General features: G+C 37.2%; 1 protein-coding gene across 1 annotated transcript in view; it reads right to left on the reverse strand.

Moving 5' to 3' along the window:
- Positions 1-23,412, reverse strand: part of RNF17 (ring finger protein 17) — a gene marked incomplete at its 5' end in the record, with an annotated part of 170,164 nt that overhangs the window by 111,160 nt on the left and 35,592 nt on the right. The window contains 7 exons of the mRNA XM_079773503.1: positions 1,925-2,229; positions 7,633-7,707; positions 7,982-8,058; positions 12,505-12,676; positions 20,046-20,146; positions 21,294-21,374; positions 22,546-22,663. Coding sequence (XP_079629629.1) covers positions 1,925-2,229; positions 7,633-7,707; positions 7,982-8,058; positions 12,505-12,676; positions 20,046-20,146; positions 21,294-21,374; positions 22,546-22,663 — 929 coding nt within the window. The remainder of the gene's footprint in view (positions 1-1,924; positions 2,230-7,632; positions 7,708-7,981; positions 8,059-12,504; positions 12,677-20,045; positions 20,147-21,293; positions 21,375-22,545; positions 22,664-23,412) is intronic.

The raw sequence follows: 23,412 nt of genomic DNA on the forward strand, positions 1-23,412 counted from the left end.
CTAAACCCAAAATAGTAACTAGACAAATAACTCTTTAGCTATCTGAATTGCAAATATTTTACTTTACTTGTAAAAATGTTAAATAAGTAGAATTGCAGTTCACCTGGTAGATTCTAATGTCAGTTGTATGTTTTACCTCCTTTTTATTACACAAAACTTCAGAGTTTATTTATGAACATATTTGGAACCCAGAACCCCATTGATAATGATTAGGTTTCTACTATAGCCTCCCAAACCCTGTTTAATCTATACTATACCCAAAGAACTAATAATTAGCTCATAACTTCTCTGAATCCAAAATCTTATAGGTTAGAAAGGGGAGAAAAAAATGTCTGGGCAAAGTCAACATATTGAGCAACATTTAGGGGAAGATGCGTGTGTTTTGATGGAGGCAGGGATGTGGCAGAGTAAGACAGTGAGGGATTTCTTGTATATAACAGTAATTAAGCCAAATGTTGCTACTGATGAGAAAAGATCTCTGGAGTATAATGTTAAGAACACCATTCTGTTTTAATTCCTTCCTTATAAGTATTAATAGGTATGCTATGTTTTGTGTAAAAAAAAAACACACAAAAGAAAGAGTTAGAAAAATAATATGAGTATATCTATTTGTATATGCATAAAGAAACTCTGAAAGGGAAAGATGAATAGGATGGAATGGGTTAGAATAAAAGTTTCACAGGGTATTTGAATACATATATTTAATTTTTGAACAATGTTGATGTTTTATCTAGTAAAAATGTTTTAAAAATCTGTAGGAGGACTGGAATTAGAGATAGCCAATAATGGATCATTATCTAATACAAATCACAAAATACAGCTATATTGAGGATGGGGTAAAGGGATATGTGTAACTGGGAAAACAGAGAAGTATGATATATTTCAGAAACATTTTTTGCCAATAACCACCAAAACTTTTAACATTGAAAAATAAGTTTCAGTTATCAGTAAAATTCATTTTACTCATTGCCTCACACTACATAAGAGTTACTATACATACAGTAAACGCCACAACATCAAGTTCAGAGTTGTTAAAGTACCTGCTTTTGATCCAAAAGGAGCAGATGATTTTTTCTGAAGAGGCTTGTTTGGATAGCCCATAAGATCATCTGTGAGGCATGCTTCATCAAAATAGAAAATAAAGGCAATTGTACTAATTTTAGTTGACAATGGTATATTATTGTTTAAAAAGCTGTACCTGAATTGACAAAATACTGGAAAGGCAAAACCCCTTGCATCAGTAGATAATGTCATGAGAGGCTTCTTAACTCACTGAGGTATCAGAGATGATTATACAGTAGAAATGAGAAAGCAGTATGTCCTTTATGTCTTTTTTTCTGTATGCAAATGTCATTCTGGAGAGTCCATCAGTGAAACTAATGTGTGCGGAAGGGAAGAGAACCAAGTGGGTCTTAAAAATGATCCTCAAGAAGACTGGTAGTATAACTACACACAGTAGTATCTCACTCTCATGTTAGTGGAGAGAACACCAACACTGGAAATTTAATCAAATCATTACAATAAATTGAAATGTTACAAAAGAGATGCTATTACATTCATGATAGTTCATTTTTAGAACAGATTATATCTAAGATTTAAGAGAGGATGTTCTTAAATTTAAGGACAAAGTCATGTGATTGTTTCTACAAATTTCATTTATATTTTCATCTTTTATACAATGTTTATATGTGGGACATTAAATAGTCAAATACCCTACTTAAATCAAATATCAAATTTATATCTGAGTTTACCTATATTATTGCAATAAAAATAAAAATTATCCTACTTTAGAAAACGTGACAGTAGGGAAGTTGTGTAAGCTAATAGTAATTCCTTTCTGTGAAGTACTGGGACAAAAGGTACTAACTTTGTTTCTAATTACAGACATGTTCTATTATTTCCTTGCTTTTGTATTGTCACTCACTTTCCAGGTTTTCTTCAATAATTTCTTCAATGATCACATCAGGGCTAGATCCCATCTGGGGTAGAGCAGCAATGCTTTTAGGGGATGTTGTTGCAACAACCTCTTTCTGTGGCTGAAAGTTTTTTGCTTCCAAATGCACATCATCAGTTTTTGGTTGCAAAGGAGGTGGTAGGAGTTCATTAGTTAGGACAGGCATGTCAACCCTTTTCTTTGCTGGCGATGGGAATGTATCACGACAAGAAAATTTCTTTTCGTGATTATATTTCTTTTGAAGATTCTGGCCAATTTCATTTTCTTGGGGGTATCTGTTGAAAACAGAAGCACACATCTACTTTAGATCACTTCATAAAGTCTCTATGTCCATCCTCAAGCCATTTCCTTTCCATAGGACAGTTAACACTTGTCACACACACAAAGGGGTCAAGTTATATAGGTGCACAGGATACTTTTAAACAGCTTTCTTGCGATATAATTGACACAAAAGAAAATTCATTATATTTTACTAAATTCACAGAGTTGTGCAACCATTACCACAATCTAATTTTAGAACATTTCTATTATGAACACCCCCCAAAAAACTATGGCCCGTTCCTAGCCCAAGGGTTGAAAAGGGCAACAAGAGGCATATCAATGGGACACTGACAGTCACACCACAATGATCTGATCCTAAAGGAGCAGTGGATATATGTTTTCAAAAGAAGTCATTTTGATTTGGCTTAGGTGTTTGATTTTAAATTATGTTGAGTATTTCTTCTTTTAATTCACTGACTTAAAAATAAAGTGTAGGAAACTCCATACTGTCTTCCACATAAGTTAAAAATGGAACTCCCATTTGACCCAGTAATCCCACTTCTAGGACTCTATCCCAAGAAACCAGACACACCAATCAGAAAGGATATATGCACCCTATGTTCATAGCAGCACAATTTACCATAGCTAAGATTTGGAAACAACTTAAGTGCCCATCAGTAGATAAGTGGATTTAAAAAACTGTGGTACATCTACACAATGGAATACTCTGCTGCTATACTAGTAAAAACGAAAGAACTTTTACCATTTACAACAGCATGGATGGAACTGGAGACTGTTATGCTAAGCGAAATAAGCCAGTCAGAGAAAGATAAATATCACATGATCTCACTCATATGTGGGATATAATGATCAACATAACTTGAATAGATCCAGAGACAAATGGCAGGGGAGAGGGGGTTAGAGAGCACCCAAAGGACTTATATGCATGCATATTAGCATAACCAATAGACATAGACACTGGGGGTGGTGGGGGCTTGCCTGGGATGGGAATGGCTGGGGGGGGGGGCAGGGAGGGGGTCAATCGGGGAAAAAGGAGACATATGTAAAACTTTAGACAATAAATAAATAAGAAAAAAAAATAAAGTGTAGGAAACAGTGAAGAGTATGATCCTAAGCAAATTGTTAGAAATCTCTACCTTGGCTAGAAATCACCATTAGTCTGAATCCTTTGGGTAAGACTTTGAAAATGACTATTCACTAACTCACAGCTGATTATTTATTCCATTTACTCCGTATTTTTCTATCTTCTTCATTTAGCCACACAGATTTAGGCCATCAAGTATACAAGTATAGAAATTTAATCCAAGAGATGAGATTGGATCTCAAAAGCTTGTATTTTCGTTAACCCATGATGGATTTAACTTGGTTACAGATCAGCATTTTAGAATCAACAAAGCCAGATGGATTCAGTAATGATAAGTCTTATCTGTCTCTTCCAACAATGGGTGTACACGTAACTCACATAAAATAAGTACACGTGGAATAAAGGTCCAAGCACCTGCTGAGGATGCATGTATGTGCACAGCTTTGCAATCCAAACATTTTTTATAATAACTTTTATCTGACCTTACTAAGACATTCAATAATTAACCAACTCCAGTCTCAAACGTAAACCCCTCCTATGACTTCTCTTGTTTGTCTTTCAGCCTCTGCTGATCCTTTTCAGTTTTAGTGTTGTTTTGTTTGTTTGTTTTTCAGGTTACTCTTTATATGTCCTTAACTTTCCTCTTTTTCCAGGTTACTGTCCTTGACCTACTTCAATACCCGCTTTCACTGGGCAAACCCACTGTTTAATTACCACTTGTAATCGGTAGGTGCAGGTTTTATAGTGAAACTTTCCTAAAAACTAGGCAAAATTTTAAAAGTCTATTGAGTTAAATTTAAAATCAAGACAAGATAAACATAAACTCTTTAAGAGACAGAATAACTTTTGATACTTAAAATATTTTATAGTAACCATATTCAAGTTATGAAAATATCTATAAAAGACATGACTGAAAAAGTGATTATAGAGGCAAATATGGGGCAGGGCTCCCTATTAAGGAGGATGACTTGAGCCAAAGTCCTCTGGGAAGCTCTTCCCTGTGGTGGCAAAGAGTACAGTAGGCTATCTAGGCCTAATGTTGTTAGGCCATTTAATCTTATTCCCTTTATTACAAACAAGACTGCAAACAAAGCAACTTCTGACAATTTGGCTTCTTGTGTCTATCTGGATATTGGAAAAGAATGCCAACATTAAGTTGATAAATTGGCATTCTGACTCTATATCAGTTTTGTGAACTTGTCTCTGAGTTCTTCTGACTTAGTGTGGATTGGCTCACATCTGTTTCTAGGCTTACAAGACCATGGGCTGCACTCTGCTTAGTTCCCTAGAGCAATAAATGTGATGCTCTTTGGGGGATGATTTCCCTCGAGACACACCACCTACAAGTGAATGAACTTATTTTATTTGGGGTTTATAAATCATCTAACAGTATATTCTGATTACTCCTAAACCCTGAATCAAGTCCAAGACCACATCTTAAGTTTCAGCACATATAACCAACTGCCATCTGGACATTTCCCCCCAATACATGGTAAACAGCAGTTACTCAACATATCTACTCTGCCATCTCCCAACTTTTCTTCTTGTATTCCCAGTCTTGGTGAGTAACACCACAATCCATCAATTTAATCACCAAAGCCAGACCTGTAAATCATCCAGGATGCTTCCCTCTTCCTTACTGCTCACACTCAATTACAAAGTTTTAACTTTCCCTACTTAGCATTTGTTATATCTATCACTCTCCAGTGTTATTACCTACTTTTGATTTCTCATCATTTGCTGATATTGATAAAATAGTCCAACTGATCCGTCAGCCTCCAGCCTCATACTCTTCCAAATAATCCTCTAAATGACCACAGAATTAATGTTTAAAAATGTAATCTAATTATTTTTACTTTCATGCTGAGAATCTTTTCATGGTTTGTCTATAGCTGTGTTATTCAACAGAACTTTCTGTGATCATGAAAATGTGTTGTGCAGTCCAATGTGGCTACTGAGACTTAAAATGTGGCTAGTAACTAAGGAACTGAATTTCTCAGTTTATTCAGTTTTAATGCATTTATGCTTAAATGTAAATGGCCACATGTGGTTAATGGCTACTATAATGGACAGCATGAGTCTAGAAAATGAAATTCAAACACCTCTGTACAGCATAATTTTTAGAATTTTTTAGAATTTAGCCTCTATGTTCCCTCTGCCAAATGCAGTTCCCTGAATGTAGTATGTTATTTCATTGCACACACATCTTTCTGCTAAGATGCCTACCTCCCTGTTGCCCTCCTTTTCCATTGCTACTCATTTGTCATAGATAAGGGAAAATAAAATCTTCTTTTTCCAGGTCCCTTGTTATCCCGAGAACTGACCATTCCCTTCCTTTGCATCTCCATTAAATTTTTCATATATTACCATCATAACAATTATGCACTTTGTTGTTCACGTGTCATCCTCTACTTATTGTAACTTCTCTGACATATATTTCAACATCCAAGGTTATGCCTAGCACAAAATTAATGTTCAATGCTGGCTGAATAAATGAATCCCTAGAAATAACTTTGACAAACATATCAATGCATACTGATCCCTCCTAGATCTTTTTATTCTTTTTTTTAAATATTTTATTGATTTATCACAGTGAGGAAGAGAGAGGGATAGAGAGTCAGAAACATCGATGAGAGAGAAACATCGACCAGCTGCCCCCTGCACACCCCCCACTGGGGATGTGCCCGCAACCAAGGCACATGCCCCTGACCGGAATCGAACCTGGGACCTCTCAGTCCACAGGCCGACGCTCTATCCACTGAGCCAAACCGGTTTCGGCGATCTTTTTATTCTTAAACTAGAGGCCCGGTGCACAAAATTCGTGCATGGGGTGTGTGTGTGGGGGGGGGGGGGAGTGTCCCTCAGTCCAGCCTGCACCCTCTCCAATCTGGGACCCCTTGAGGATGTCCGACTGCCCATTTAGGCCCAATCCTACCGGGGCAGTCGGACATCCCGGTAGGATTAGGCCTAAATGGGCAATTGGACATCCCTCTCTCAATCCAGGACTGCTGGCTCCCAACTGCTCACCTGCCTGGCTTCCTGATTGCCTCTAACCGCTTCTGCCTGCCAGCCTGATCACCCCCTAACCACTCCCCTGCCAGCCTGATTGATGCCTAACTGCTCTCCTGCCAGCCTGTTTGCACCTAACTGCCCTCCCCTGCAGGCCCGGTCACCCCTAACTGCCCTCCCCTGCCAGCCTGGTCCCCCCCAACTGCTCTCCCCTGCAGTCCTGGGTCCCCCCCAACTGCCCTCCCCTGCAGGCCTGGTCGCCCCCAACTTCCCTCCTCTGCCGGCCTGGTCACCCCTAACTGCCCTCCCTGCAGGCTTGATTGCCCCCAAATGCCCTCCCTTGCAGGCCTGGTCCCTCCCACCTGCCCTCCCATGCTGGCCATATTGTGGAGGCCATCTTGTGTCCACATGGGGGCAGGCTCTTTGACCACATGAGGGCAACCATCTTGTGTGTTGGAGTGATGGTCAATCTGCATATTACTCTTTTATTAGATAGGATAGAGGCCTGGAGCATGGGTGGGGGCTGGCTGGTTTGCCCTGAAGGGTGTCCCAGATCAGGGTGGGGGTTCCCTTGGGGTGTGGGGCAGCCTGGGTGAGGGGCCTGTGGTGGTTTGCAGGCCAGCCATGCCCCCCTGCGACCCAAGTAGAGGCTCTGGTATCTGGGGTTTATTTATCTTCTACAATTGAAACTTTGTAGCCTGGAGCGGAGCCAAGCCTTCTGCTCACTCCGTGGTGGCAGCCATTTCTGTTGGGTTTTATTTACCTTCTATAATTGAAACTTTGTAGCCTTAAGCAGAGGCCTGGGCAGGCCAGGACAGATGGAAAGCTTGGCTTTCTCCATCTCCGGGGGCAACCCTAGCCTCCTACTCTCTCCAGCTCCGTGGCTGCTGCCATTTTTGTTGGAATTTATTTATCTTCTATCATTGAAACTTTGTAGCATTGAGTAGAGGCCTGGGCCGGCAAGAGCAGGCAGAAAGCTTGGCTTCCTCCAATGCCAGGGAAACCCAAGCCTCCTGCCTGCTCTCTGTGGCCGCAACCATCTTGGTTGGGTTTATTTGCATATTTACTCCTGATTGGCTGGTGGGCGTGGCTGGTGGGCATGGCTGGTGGGTGTAGCAGAGGTACAGTCAATTTGCATATTACTCTTTTATTAGATAGGATATTTTACGTAGAATATAACTGATTGAAGCTATTTTGCCCTTTATTATTTTTCAACTTTTGAATCACATATATTATAGTAAGAATCAATTTTCCTGTCTCTTAGGCCCTGTTATTAATAGTATGTTGTCATTCTTATACTTACTTTGTTGAGTCCTCAAAGTCAATCTTGATCATATTGTTGACCACAGAGATGATCTCACTGCAACTCATATTCAACCTACAATAAATACTAGCATGTAAGTAAATGTCCTAAAATACATTTATTACTTTCTTTAGATAAAAATCAGTTGCTTACATAAAAAATTCTTAAAGACAAAACATTTAAATAACTTTCTTACTTATCATAAATTACACTTATTTTAATTTGCTTGCTAAGTTGGAAAACATTTGTGACCTAAATTTTCAATTTATAATTGCTTGCTATTTTAATAAATCTAGGCTCTAATATGTTTTTATACTTGTTAGGTTCTCCTAAATTATAACTTACTTACCTGGGAGATTTCCTTAGTTTTAGAGCACTAACTTGTGGCAATTCATTCTCAAAGGTTAACTTCAAGGTGCGGATGATCTAGAATCAAAAAAGAAGTGTCTATTTTGTTCATTAGACAAAAATAGACCCAGAGACATAGAAGCATGGAACAGACTGTCGAACCTCGGAGGAAAGGCAGGGGAAGATGGGTGGAAAGAGATCAACCAATGAACTTGTATGCATATATGCATAACCTTCGGACACAGACAATGGGTTGGTGAGGGCCTCAGGGTAGGGAGGTGGGACTGGGCTTGAAGAGGTCAATGGGGGTAGAAGGGGAAGTTATATAATACTTTCAACAAGAAAGATTAAAAAAAGAGATCTGTTTTTGTTCATCAGCTTATGTTGTTCATTATAATCCACAAATGAGTGAGATCATGTGATATTTATCTTTCTCTGACTGACTTATTTCACTTAGCATAATGCTCTCCAGCTCCTTCCATGCTGTTGCAAATGGTAGGAGATCCTTCCTTTTTACACAGCAGCATAATATTCCATTGTATAGATGTACCACTGTTTTTTAATCCACTCATCTGCTGATGGGCACTTAGGCTGTTTCCAAATCTTAGCTATTGTAAATTGTGCTGCTATGAACATAGGAGTGCATATATCCTTTCTGATTGGTGTTTCTAATTTCTGAAGGTAGGGGAGGGTGGAGGTAAGGGGGACAGATCAGCCAAAGGACTTGTATGTATGCATATAAACATAACCAATGGACACAGACACCAGGGGGTGAGGGCATGAGCGAGGGGTTGGGGGGGCAATGGGAGGATAGGACACATATGTAATACCTTAATCAATAAAAAAAGAAGTGCCACTCATATGTAAAATTTCTTTTAATATTGTTGAAGCTGCGTAAGATTTTAGAAGAAAAAGTATATCCTTTAGGTATTTCACTAATTAATGTGTTCAAGATTTGATTTTAAGCATTTGAAGGAAGGAATGCAAATAAGTGTTTATGACTTTTTTCCCTAAAAGGAATTTAAAATCTTTTGGAAATATTTATTAACAGATAATAACAACAAAAGACACTGGTTAACAAATTAGATATAGCTACATGACCAGAGAAAATTCTGACCAGATTCATTTTGTATCTGCATTGCTGTCATCAAATGTTTCTCTCTCTTTTTTTATCTTCCTAATGAGGCTAACTAGAGTAAAGATCAAATCTTACCACTTTTTTTAACTTCCTAATGACTCACATGTAATACACAGGAAATGACTATTATTGTTTTAGAACTACAATTGGAAGGAGGCCTGGACTAGTAAGACAGTGGTAAAATCTCCTTTCATGTAAGGTTAGAGACTTTTGAGACAGAAACCAATGGCTTCTATTTTATACTCAGTTCAGTTCAAACATCTGATCATCTATGGCAGTGATGGGCAACCTTTTGAGCTTGATGTGTCAAACTTCGCCAAAAAAATGAGCATAACTCGGGTAGTGTGTCACTTTGAGGAAAAAACTAACTCCAAGACTCTACTCGCAAATGTTTCATCCTCAGGAGCAGCAAATATTTCATCCTCGGCATGCGGCTGCATGTCATCAGAAATGGCTACGCGTGTCAGTGCTGACACGTGTGTCATAGGTTCGCCATCACTGATCTATTGGAAATGAGGCCCTGAGGATTCAAAAGTAGAGTATGATCTATTGCCCTAAGGGAGAAAGGGAGAAATTAACAAAGGGATCAATGGTTAATTCTATTCCTGCCCAATGATCTCATAAGAAACATGTTTCTACATTTTTGCCCAACTCTATCCCTTGGGCACATGATTAGATGACAGGACATAGCTAAGGCATCTTGTTTCTTCACCTGCACATCTTGGGAGGCAAGAGGGGAAGGAAAAAACCAGAATGGAATCTTGAATTAAATTTTCAAGTCAAGAGTTGACAGTAATACCTATATTAAATGTAAAAAGAAAACAGATTCTTATTTAGTTTGGTACCCTTATTTGTCCTGATTGTTTATTCAAATATCCTAGAAACATCAACATTCAAATCAATGTCATCCTACTTGTTCTCACATCATGTGTTATAAAACCTTACTATATCATTTACATAATTGATAAAAATAAAAGGCTAAACAAATTTATTAATGCTTGTTTTAGAACTCAAACAATGAATAATTCTAAATTGATGCCAATTTGAATTAAGAGAATCTGAAATACAGATTTTTGTTAATTCTTAAATATTATATTTGAAAACATGTAAAATAAGCTACTTCAGAAATAATTCACATCAAATCACAGCAATCTTGAGAAAGAACAACGAAGTCAGAGGTATCATGCTACCTGATATTTGAAACTATTCTACCAGGCTCTAGAATCAAAACAGTATGGTACTGGCATAAAAACAGACCCATAGATCAATGGAACAGAACAGAGAACCCAAAAATAAACCCACACTTATATGGTCAATTAGTATTTGACAAAGGAGGCAAGAACATACAATGGGATAAAGACAGTTTACTCAATAAGTGGTGTTGGAAAAATTGAATAAGCACATGAAAAAATTAAACTAGACCACTTCTAACAACATGTACAAGAATAAACTCAAAATGGATGAAAGACTTAAATAAATATAAGACTCTGGAGTCATAAAACTCCTAGAAGGAAACACAGGCAGTAAAATCTCTGACATTTCTCTTAGCAATATTTTTCTGATATAACTTTTTGAGCAAGGGAAACAAAAGAAAAAACAAAACAAATGAAACCACATCAAACTAAAAAAAAAAGTGTTTGCATAGCAAAGAATACCATCAACAAAACAAAAAGACAGCCTACTGAATGGGAGAACATATTCGCCAAAGACACATCTGAAAAGGGATTAATATCCAAAATCTATAAAGGACTCATACAACCCAACACCAAAAAACATCAAACAATCCAATTAAAAAATGGGCAGAGGACCTGAATAGACACTTCTTCAAAGAGGACATGCAGATGGCCAACAGATATATGAAAAGATGCTCAACATCACTAATCAGAGAAATGCAAATTAAAACCACAATGAGATATTACCTCATATATGTCAGAATGGCTATCATCCATAAATCAACAAACAAGTGTTGGTGAGGATGTGATAAAAAGGGAACCCGCATGCACGGTTATAGGTGGGAATGCAGACTGATGCAGCCACAATGGAAAACAGTATGGAGGTTCCTCAAAAAATTAAAAATCAAGCTACCTTATGACCCAGCGATCCACTTCTGGGTATGTATCTGAAGAAACCCAAAACACTAATTTGAAAGAATATGTGCACCTCTATGTTCACTGCAGTGTTATTTATAATAGCCAAAATATGGAAGCAACCTAAGTACCCATCAATAGATGAGTAGATAAAAAAGCTGTCATACACATATACAATAGAATATTACTCAGCCATAAGAAATAAAATCTTATGATTTGTGACAGCCTGGATGGATCTAGAGCAGTGGTTCTCAACCTTTCTAATGCCGCGACCCTTTAATACAGTTCCTCATGTTGTGGTGACCCCCAACCATAACATTATTTTCGTTGCTACTTCACAACTATAATTTTACTACTGTTAATGAATCGTAATGTAAATATCTGTATTTTCCAATGGTCTTAGGCTACCCTCCTAGCGATTCTCTGTATTCAGCGATTCTCAGCGATTCAACTGCTGCTGTATTGCCTAAGACCATCGGAAAACACAGATTTACATTATGATTCATTAACAGTAGCAAAATTACAGTTATGAAGTAGCAACCAAAATAACTTTATGGTTGGGGGTCACCACAACATGAGGAACTGTATTAAAGGGTCGCGGCATTAGAAAGGTTGAGAACCACTGATCTAGAGGGTATTATGTTAAGTGAAGTATAAAAAGCTATGGAATATTCGATAGACGATGATCGCCAGAGGCCTATGGCAGAACTACCTTATTATGGCAATTAAAATTTTTGTACCAAAAATTGTAGTGTTTAACTTACTCATTTTATTCATCAATTGAATATTACACAATCGAATATTACTCAGCCATAAAAAAGAATGAGATCTTACCATCTGCGATAGCATGGATGAACCTAGATGGTATACTAAGTGAAGTAAGTCAGAGAAATGTAAGTACCACATGTTGTCACTTATATATGAAATCAAAAGAAAAAAATAAACAAAAAATAGAGACTCAAAGATACAGAGAAAAGACTGATGACTGCTAGAGGAGATGGGAGTTGGGGTACTGGGTGAAAATGGTGAAGGATTTAAGAAGTACAAATTGGTAGTTACAAAATAGTCTTGGTGATGTAAAGTACAGCATAGGGAATATAGTTAATAATATTGTAATAACTATTCACAGTGCCATGTGAGTACCTGAAATATCAGGGGACCACTTTGTAAAATATATGATCATCTAACAACTATGCTGTGCATGTAAAGCTAATACAAAATAATACTGAATATAAACTTTAATTGAAGAATAAAATAAATAAACAAGAAATAATTCGCATCATGAACTATTAAAATTACCTGATTCAGGTCACAATAAGTCCTTAGAGAAGGTGCTGACTTTAACTCTCTTGCTATCTTCATAGCTGCATTCAAATCATTTTTTCTCTCTTCAATGCAGTTTTTAGCCATTATTACATTTGATAAATAATCATCTGTTTTTCTTGCTACTTCTTCACACAAGTTCTTTTTCCTTCGTGTAAGATCCCAAAGTTAGTTGCACAATTCACAAACATTTATATGAACGTGAGTTATAGTAACTAAATAGTATTAAAAGAGTAATTTCACTAATTTATGAACTTAACATGGCTAAATAAGGCATTAAGTTGAACTGAAATGTATTACAATTGAAAGCTATATATGGATAACTAGAAAAAAAGTAAATTTTGTAGGTTATAGTTACATGGCAAATACAGCTGTCACAGAATTACAAGGTTAAGACAGACCCTAGATGATTCCCTTTAAAATAGAAATCCTCGCTATCTTATACTCACTGGTGCCAGTACAAAGACACATTTATATTCATTTCTCAGGAGGATCTACATGCACATTTTAAAATTTTCATCAGTAGACACATAAAATATTTTAAAATAGGTTTCACCAAACCATAACTTAGGTATCAATTAACTATAATCTTCAAAGTAATTACTTAGTAGGGCTATATATTTATTCTTTCGTTACTTGTACCTCAGTCAAAATATTTTCTTGGCCTATGGTAGAACTACCTTATTATGGCAATTAAAAATTTTGTATCAAGAATTGTAGTGTTTAACTTATTCATTTTATTCATCAAACAAATGTCTTTTGATTATTTTTTCAAAACCAAATCTGGCCTCAGAAAAGGATAGTTTGCCACACTGAAGAGTAACAAGAATGTAATATAGGTTCTGAAGGTAAAGAGGCATTACAAAAACCTTTAGTAATTTTATACATACACACACACACATATATATGTGTGTGTGTGTGTGTGTGTGTGTGTGTGTGTGTGTGTGTGTGTGTGTGTGTATTTGAAATTGATGTCTTTAGGGGAAAAAAAAGTCATTTAACAAGTTCTAGGATGGTTCCTAAAAATTCATGCCTATGTAGTGATGTCAGCAAAGAGGCAGATTAGGAAACTTTAAGCCCTCGTTCCCCAATAGAGATGTCAAAAAGCATGCAAAAATTAGTGAAATAAACTTACAGGAATTCTGGAAAACAAATAAAGGTGTACAGAAACAAAGCAAATGCCCAATTAACAAAAAGTCACACTCAAAACAGTAGGACATGTCATGGTGTTTTTACTTGTCCCTGTCTCTCCCCTCCTTTAGCTATGCTCTTGGTCTGAAGACAGCAGTACAGTTCCCAATTCCTTCCCTCAAACCAGAGGGAGCAAAGCAGACTTTATTTGCAATTTTCTTATAAGTCTGGGGACTGCCAGAAGAACAGTCTGTTTCACCTAACTTGGAGCTCAGCAATGAGAAGCAGTGGGCCCTGCAGGAGGACTCCAGCTGTAGATGCCCAGGCAAGAGATTACAGATAAAGAGATACAATAGACTATCTGAGGTTCAGAGAAGTTGACTCTTTGGGAAATTTAGACATTTAAAAGCAACCATGTGGGGGGAAAAGCGGGACAATATGTAATACTTTCAACAATAAAGATTTTTTTTAAGCAGCTATATATGCAAAAGGATAATAAAAAGTCACACTCAGACCCAGGCAAGAATTCTCAGAAAATATCTGAGACTTTCATAAACCATCATCTCATGCTAATCCCAAGGGTACTCAATGAAGGGCAGGCCCAGCAAAGAGCCAGTTTGCAATAATTGGGAGAGGTGACTGTGCCAAATTTTCAAAAGAACAACACAAGGCATGCAAAAGAAAACAATGAAGAATCAAAATGTGAATATCAACAGAGATAGAAATTATAAGGAGAAACCAAACATAAAATCTGGCACTCAAAAATACAATAATTGAAATGAAAAATTGACTACAAGAGTTCAACTGCAGATTTAAGCAGGAATAAAAATCAGTAAATATGAAGATAAGACAACTAAAATTATTAAGTTTGAGAAGCAGAAAGAAAAAAGAATGAAGAGAAGTAAACAGAGTCTAAGGGACTTCAGGGACACCCTTCAAGTTGACCAACATATATGTTATATTTCTCAGTGATATTTCATCTAGAATAGAAAAACCCATCTTAATAGTCACATGGAACCTCAAAGAACCCCAAACTGTCAAAATAATCTTGAAAAAGAACAAAGTTGGAGGGCTCAAACATCCTGATTTCAAAACTTTCTACAAAGCTACAGTAATCAAAACAGTGTCTTACTAGAATAAGGAGAGGCAGACCAATGGAATAAAATGCAGAGTCCAGAAATAATCCTTTACCTATATGGTCAACTGAGTTTTGACAAGTGTGCCAAAACTATTCAATAGAGAAAAGACCATCTTTTCAATAAACAATGCTGGGAAAACTGAATATCCACATGGAAAAAAGTAAAGTTGGACCCTTTCCTCATACCGCATGCAAAAATTAACTCAAAATGAATCAAAGACCTAAACATAAGAGCTAACACTACAATACTCTTAGAAGATAACATAGGGGAAAAGCTTTACATACTAGATCTGGCAATGATTTCTTGCATATGACACCAAAAGTATAGGCAACAAAAGAAAAACTAATTGGACTTTATCAGTAACTTTTGTGGATCAAATAATGTGATCAAGAAAGTAAAAAGATAACCTGTAAGAAGGGAAAAAATATCTGAAAATGATATATCTGATAAAAGGTTAATATCAATAATATATAAAAAACTCCTACAATCCAACAACAAAATAAATAATCCCAAAATAAATAAATTCAGATATGGGTACTCAGCCTGGCTGGTATAGCTCAGTGGTTGAGCATCGACCCCTGAAGCAGGAGGTCATGGGTACATTCCCAGTTGTGGCACATGCCCGGTGGTTTTGGGCTCGATCCCCAGTAGGGGGCAAGCAAGAGATCTCTGATCGATTATTCTTTCTCATCATTGATGTTTCTATCTCTCTCTCTCCCTCTCCTTTCCTTTCTTTTCTTTAAAGCCAATAAAGACATATTTTTTAAAAAGGGCACTCATACAACTTAACACCAAAAAAAAAAACACATTCCAATTAAAAACTGGACAGAGGATCGGAATAGATATTTCTCCCACGAAGACATACAGATGGCCAACAGACATACGAAAAAATGCTCAACATCACTAATCATCAGTGAAATGCAAATTAAAACCACAATGAGATTATCACCTCATGCCTGTCAGAATGGCTACCATTAAAAAAAAAATCAACAAACAACAAGTGTTGGTAAGGATGTGGAGAAAAGGGAGCTCTTGCACACTGTTAGTGGGTTTGTAAATTAGTGCACCCACTCACTGTGGAAAACAGTATGGAGATTCCTCAAAAATTAAAAATAGAGCTGTCAAATATCACTCGATCTCACTCATATGTGGAATCTAGTGAACAAAATAAACTGATTAACAAAACAGATCCAGAGATATAGAAGCACAGAATAGACTGGCGAATCTCAAAGGGAAAGTGGGGGTGGGGGGTGGGTGGGGAGAAATTAACTAAAGAACTTATATGCATACTAGAGGCCCAGTGCACAAAATTCGTGCACGGGGGGGGGGGGGTGTCCCTCAGCCCAACCTGAACCCTCTCCAATCTGGGACCCCTCAGGGGATGTCCGACTGCCTAAACTGCCTATCCCTCTCACAATCCAGGACTGTTGGCTCCCAACTGCTTGCCTGCCTGCCAGCCTGATCACCCCCTAACCACTCCCCTGCCAGCCTGATCGACCTGGTGGCCCCTGTCGATCTGGTGGCCCCTAAGTGTCCTCCCCTGCCAGCCTGATTGCCCCTAATGGCCTCTGCCTCGGCCCCCACCACCGTGGCTTTGTCTGGAAGGACGTCTGGATGGATGTCCGAAAGATGTCTGGTCTAATTAGCATATTACCCTTTTATTAGTATAGATAAGATATATGCCCCTAAAAAGTTCTATTATTTTACACGCTTTAAATTATACAGTACATTCAACCTCTTTTACCCTGTTTTTTTTTTTCTTTTTCTAAATATATCTTATTGATTTTTTTCATGGAGAGGAAGGGAGAGGAATAGAGAGTTAGAAACATCGATGAGAGAGAAACATCAATCAGCTGCCTCCTGCACACCCCCAACTGGGGATGTGCCTGCAACCAAGGTAAATGCCCTTGACTGGAATAGAACCTGGGACCCTTCAGTCCACAGGCCAATGCTCTATCCACTGAGCCAAACTGGTTAGGGCCCCCCACTTCTTTTTTTCTTTTTCGATTATCCACATTTGTAGATATGGCATTAATTCATTTTCCATTGATTTTTAGAGAGAGTGGAAGGGAAAGGGATAGAGAGAAACATCAATGTAAGAAATATCCCTTCAATTGCCTTCCTTAGGAGCCCTGACCAGGGATCCAACTTGAAACCCAGGTATGTGCCAGGTATGTTCCCTGACCTGGAATTGAACCTGCAATCTTTCAGTGCACAGGACCACATTCACGCTCAACCAACCTATCCACTTCAGCCTGGCTGTTATACAATTTCTGGAATTTTATTTCAATTAATTCTCGCAAAGTCTGTGGTTTAGGTAATATTCACATTTTGCTGATGAGAAAAAAAAAACCCAACCTCTTTGTTTTGAGACATTCTTCTTCCTTCATTGCTGCATTTTCTGCCAGCTGTCCTGGAGGGCACAGAGGCTAGGTAATGGAGACAACGACAGGATTTGGACCACTGGAGCCACCATATCCACCTTTCCTCTCCATGCTGGAGAAGGCAGGGCCAGCAACTTCCAACAGCACCGAGCTTCCCGATAGGCCAGGGTTTGCAGGGCTAGGTCTTTGAACACCGTTAAGTGCTTCAGTCTCTCCCTCTCAAGAGCTGCTGTCACCCCCGAGGTTATAGGGCTGCCCTGAAAGTCCTCTGCGTGCCTCCCGTCCATGGCAAACATGGCAGTGGATTCCGTGATGGAACTGCTATTTTTAGATACTTTTAAACACCCCAGCGCTGAGGTTAAGACTTTGCTTCTTGATTCTGACTCTGCTTCTCAACTGTGGGACATGTACAAAAAATCCTTAGGCATGCTTCGACTTTCCCTCCTGCCAGTGGCCTTAAATTCTGCACGTTCACACCCCCCCCCCAGCGGGGTGTGGGCACCACGTCTACGGGAGAGTATCAGTGGCCAGGACATTTCTCTGCGTTATCTTAGGCTCCTGCGTCTTTGGTCGAGTTGGCTGTTCTGCTTGCTTTGCTCCCCTGCCTCCTTACCCCCGTCAACTTTGGGCCTTGAAAATATCTTGGTTCTCAGGTTTAGCTCAGGTGGTGTTTGGGAGGGTCTCAGACTGCCTGTGTTTGACAGCAGTTCCGGAGACCGAGCAGGTCACGATGGCTTCATGATTCCTAAATCCCTCCTCCCAGGTCCTTTTTCTAATGGGCGTTAGGTTGCCCAGATGTGACACTCATTTGGTTTAGGATTCACCCATTAGGACATGACATATTTGCATGGAAGGCTTTTGCGTGGAGGATACCTGTGAGGAGGGGAATCAGTGGTGAAAGGAACCAATGGCAGATTTGGAACCCCCAGACAGGGAACCTCGCTCACTCCCTGCATGTCTCCCCACTGCACTCCCTGCATGTCTCCCTCAGTGGCCGGCCTGGGCGTGCAGGAGGCTTGGCTTCCTTCGTCGCCCGGTGACAAAGGAAGCCAAGCCTCCTTCCCACTCTGCCAGGCTCCGTGGCTCCAGCCTATGCTGCCATCTATGTGGCTATGGGTGCCGCCATATTTGTGGCTATGGGCGTGGCCATCTTTGTTGCGGAGTGATGGTTAATTTGCATATTACCCTTTTATTAGATAGGATATGCATAGCCCATGAACACAGACAACAGTGTGGCAAAGGCCTGGGGGAGGGATGAGAAGAGGGGAGGGGGACAATGGGGAAAAAAGGGGGATCTGTAATACTTTCAACAATAAAGATAAATTTAAAAATATATAAAACTGTCATATGATCCAACAATTCCACTTTTGAGTATTTACCTAAAGAAAACAAAAACACTTAATTTGAAAAGATATATATGCACCATGCTTACTGCAGCATTACTAGTAATAGCCAAGATATGAAAACAACCTAGGCATCGATTGATAGATGAATAAAGATTTGTGTATAAATTGAATATTATTCAGTCAGAAAAAGAATGAAATCTTGGCATTTGCAACAACATGGATAGAACTAAAGGTATTATGCTAAGTGAAATAAGTCAGGATGACAAATATCATATGATATCACTTATATGCAGAATCTAAAAAATTCCCAAATGAATAAACAAAATAAAACAGACTCGTAGATGTAGAGAATAAGCTGATGACTGCCAAAGGGGAGAAGGTAGGGCATGTGAATAAAAATAATTAAAAAATTTTAAAATGGGCAAAGAACTTGAATAGACATTCTCCCAAAAAAGTACACAAATGGCCAATTTGTAGAGATTTGCATTTTGTAGAAATAAGCACAAGAAAAGATCCTCAGCAACACCAGTCATTAGGAAAATGCAAATAAAATCACAATGAGACACAACTTTATATCCATCAGAACATGATTATAAAAAAACAAACAAAACACCACAGGAAATAACTCTGTTGGTGAGGATATAGAGAAACTGGAACGATGTGCACTGCTGGTGGAAATGTAAAATGTGTAGCCAAAGCAGAAAAGAATTTGTTGTTTCCTCAGAAATTTAAACTTGAAATTACCATATGCCACTAAACTGTACACTTAAAATGGTTCAAATGGTAAACTTTGTTATGTATATTTTACCACTATAAAATCTGTAAAATAAATGCATGCATAGGACCTATCACTTAAATGTTATAATTAAAGACCAGATGTGAGATAACATCAACATGGAAGAATATCACCAAAGAATATCAACTGATTCACTGATAGTGTTTTAGGCATCCTGATGAGATTTTTAAAAAAGGAACTAAGTCAAAAGGACAACATCATTACTAATATATTTCTTTGCACATGTCACAACTTTCTTCAAATGTAAAATGTGAATTAGATTATTGAAGATCACATAAATCAGAGTTTTTAAAAAAGTGATGGATATATAACTATATATTTGTTTAGAAACAAATATTAGAAAGTATTAGAGCATTATTTGTTCTGTTGCAAATAAACACATGGAAAAAATTATGGAACTATGTATAAGAAAATGTTTGCATTTTCCCATGTAAGCTGAATTCTGCAACAGATTTTGCAAATAGTTTTCTGTGCTGCTTTAAGAAAGAAGTTTGTTTATTTTAACAGTTAGCTTTGGAACCAGAAGACAAATAGCCCAAATAATAAAAAAATGTACAAATTGTTCTTCATTTTGAAGTTGTAATCATCAGCCTGTAGAGACCAACTACTATCTTCCAAACTTGTTTAAAAGTTACTCATTACTTGAATCTATATAAGAAATAAAATGACAAGTTAATGTTAAAACTTTAGTTTCATTAAACCTATATTTTTAAGTTATTACCTGGAATCAAGAGAAGTAAAAAGTTGATCAAACTGTTTCTCCAGATCCTTTAAAAGACTGACTGTCTCCTCTTGTGTTTGACTGTGTATGTGTTCGAGCATCTAGGAAGAACATAATACAAAGACCTAAGTTGGTATTTTTATTTTGTAGAAATTGTACTGTTCCAAATAATTCTGAAAATAAAAGGCATGAACTTTTCAAAATAACAACATAAGAGAAGATCAGATGATAAACTTCAAATCCTGGTACCTGTCACATCTTTGTTGGCACTGTATACTGACAAACTGGCAAAATGGCCTAGAAAATCCACTAAGTTTTCTAAACTTGTTTCTTATCCAGTTTTGTCATTACAGGAAATAAGTAATTTTAAATAGCTGAATTTCTCTCTGGCACCTTTCCTTAAATTAAAAAAGTAACATTTTAATCCAAGTATTTTTAAAATATTGACTATTCCACAAATTGCATTTTTAAACAAAGAAGTGTTCCTTGAGATCGGTGACCCATTTGAAATTCCTTCAAATTTCTCCCTTTTGGAATGGGAATGTCTATCCTATCCTTGTCCAACCAATATTTTAGAAGCAAATAATTTACTACCTAGTTTTACAGATTCACTGTTAAAGAGGAATTTGGCCCTTGAGCTCAACCCATACTTCATTTAGGAGATATTTAGATGAGATTTTGGATTTAGAGCTGACACTGGAATAGGTTAAGACTAAGTTGGGTGGGTGAATGAATGTATTTTGCATATGAGAAGGACATGAGACTGGGGGAGTGGAGCAGAGGGCAGACTGTTATGAACACCCCCTCCCAAGTTCATATGTTGAAGTCTTAACTCCCACATCAGGTATAATCTTTTGAGTGCTTTGGTTGTAAATTTGTTGCTTGTTCTTTGTCACCAAATGAGTGAGCCTCTCTTTTGGGGAATGGGGTAAGGGAGAAAAGAAAGTAAGACTCTTTATGTAAGGGTATACAGCCAAGTAATGAGCATGTTAGAAAGATAATCTGCAATGCTCAGAGATAAGAAATCATGGTTCCTTGATAGAGCTTCTTCATTAGTGGGCTGCTAACACAATGCTGCGAGACCAATCCCAGCAGGCCATGTGAGTTTCCCAGTCTTCTGTGTATTTCTCTGTCACTAGATTATCATGCTTAATAATCTCTTACTTCAGTCTTAGAATATCCAAGTATACATATTTAAAGAGACTATGCCCTAATTCATGATAGAATTTAATCATTCAAAATGCTTACTTTTACAGCAATACTTAATTGTTCAAAATTATTGCCTGCTATCTTTAGTGCTTCATCAATTTCTTCTGTAGTTTTAGTCTCCTAAAAAGGGAAAAGGGGACCATATACAAATATAAAAATAGATACTTAGATATATTAGTCACAAAAACATCAGGCTATCATTTTGGTTACAACAGTAACATAGACCTACCAAAGAAATCTGCAATCAAGAAAAATAACACTGTTTATCTTACTTACCCAGTAAGTAAGCATTTTAGAGTTTCAGTTATAGCATCCCAGATTTTTAAAGATAACTTTTTTCAAAAATAAGATTATGTCCTGTAACAATTGAAGCTTAAAACTATCTTGAAAAATTTATCATGGCAATAAATGTACACATGTAAAAATGAACAGTTTAAGGAAAATATTATAATTTGGCTATGTTAACATTTAAACTTGAAGTAAAAGATAGCAAGATTAAGTGCTCTCTCTCATCCACCAGCACACTAAAGATCTCCTTAACAGCCTTGTCTAGGTGGCTCAGTTGGTTGGAGCATTGTCCCATACACCAAAGGTTGTGGGTTTGATCCCCAGTCAGGGTGCGTATGGGAGGCAACTGATCTCAATGTTTCTTTCGCTCTCCCTTCTCTTTCCCTCCTCTCTCAAATCAATAAAAATGTATCCTCTGGTGAAGATTAGAAAAAAAGATCTCTGTAACAAAAGGACAATACTTCATTCAACATATTTTGGAGTTTGTTCTTTTTTCTAGTCTTAAATTTAAAAAATACACTAAAGTTATCAGGTGTAGTAACGGGTAAAATTGAATCTTCCAACAATAACAACAACAACATCATCATCATCATCATCATCATCATCATCTATAACAAATGCCATCAGGCCTTTTGGATGCCATTAAAATAATTGGAAAAAATCACACTTAGAATTTATACACGTGTACTTTATATACATTTCACAGAATCTGAATTCAATAACTAGGTTTAAAGGGAAGACGCTAATATAGGTAAATATCAAGGACACTAACAGAGTTGTCAAAGGTAGCATGAGCTGCCTTGGGAATAAAAGAGAATTTGTTCAAGCATAGTTTGGAATAAAACAGGAGGCTCAAGTAAGGAGTGTGTTTACCTCTTACCTTTAAGCTTTCTAAAAGAATCTGTAATTATAGGAACCTTGAGAGGAGAGGAAATTTAAGCTACCAGAGACAAAGTAAAAATGTCTGGCTTCATCTTACTTCACAAAATAACATTTTTCATACCACCATTACAGCTGATGAATTCAAAACAGTCCTGTGTGTGGATGGTGAACCAATGTGTTCTAAACCAATAGTTAGCTGATCAGCAGTCTTTTTGAAGTCCTGAGAACAATTCTTTATCCTGAAAAATGTCAAGTATATTATTTTAAATACCAACATTAATAAAACAGTTTTAACCTTCTATTCTGATGTTTACTCTCTATAAAAAATAATTCATGTGATGACTTGTAAGAACACACACACTGGGTTCTCAATCATCTATGTTAAGCAAAGAGAGGAAACCATGATTAAATATACTTTCATATAAAACTTAATTTTAATAGAGAATTCAATTTCTTAACAAATTTCTAAAAATAATAGCTTACAGTATAAATTGTGCTTTAATTTCCTAACCACCTCTCCTTACCTGATACTTTTTAGTAGAGATGTTGATAATCATTGAACTGTCTTAAACTCAATTAAAGTCAGTACTTATACACATAAATGCCAGCTATTAAAAATGTACTTACATAGCCCTGGATAATTTACAAAAAGGTAATGAATTTACTACATAAGTTAATTTTCAAGGAAAAGGTTCCATTTCAAATCTATTTTTACCTTTATAGCCTCATATTGGCTAGAACACAGTAAGTACTATGCTGAATAAGTTACTCAAAACCTGTAACAATTTATAGAAGAAACTATGATGTTTACTGTTACTCTTATAAAGAGAAATAGACTAAATATTTTTTAAACATTCAATTACTTTGAAAAGGGAACACCCATGTTCTTAAAAATATGAGTAGATTAGCCCTGAGGAGTCTATATTCAATTCCTGTTACAAAATAGTAAAGATAAATCATAAAGAAAACATATCAGATATCAAGAGAT

Source organism: Cnephaeus nilssonii (genome assembly GCF_951640355.1).
Source record: "Cnephaeus nilssonii genome assembly, chromosome: 6".
Taxonomy (NCBI): domain Eukaryota; kingdom Metazoa; phylum Chordata; class Mammalia; order Chiroptera; family Vespertilionidae; genus Cnephaeus; species Cnephaeus nilssonii.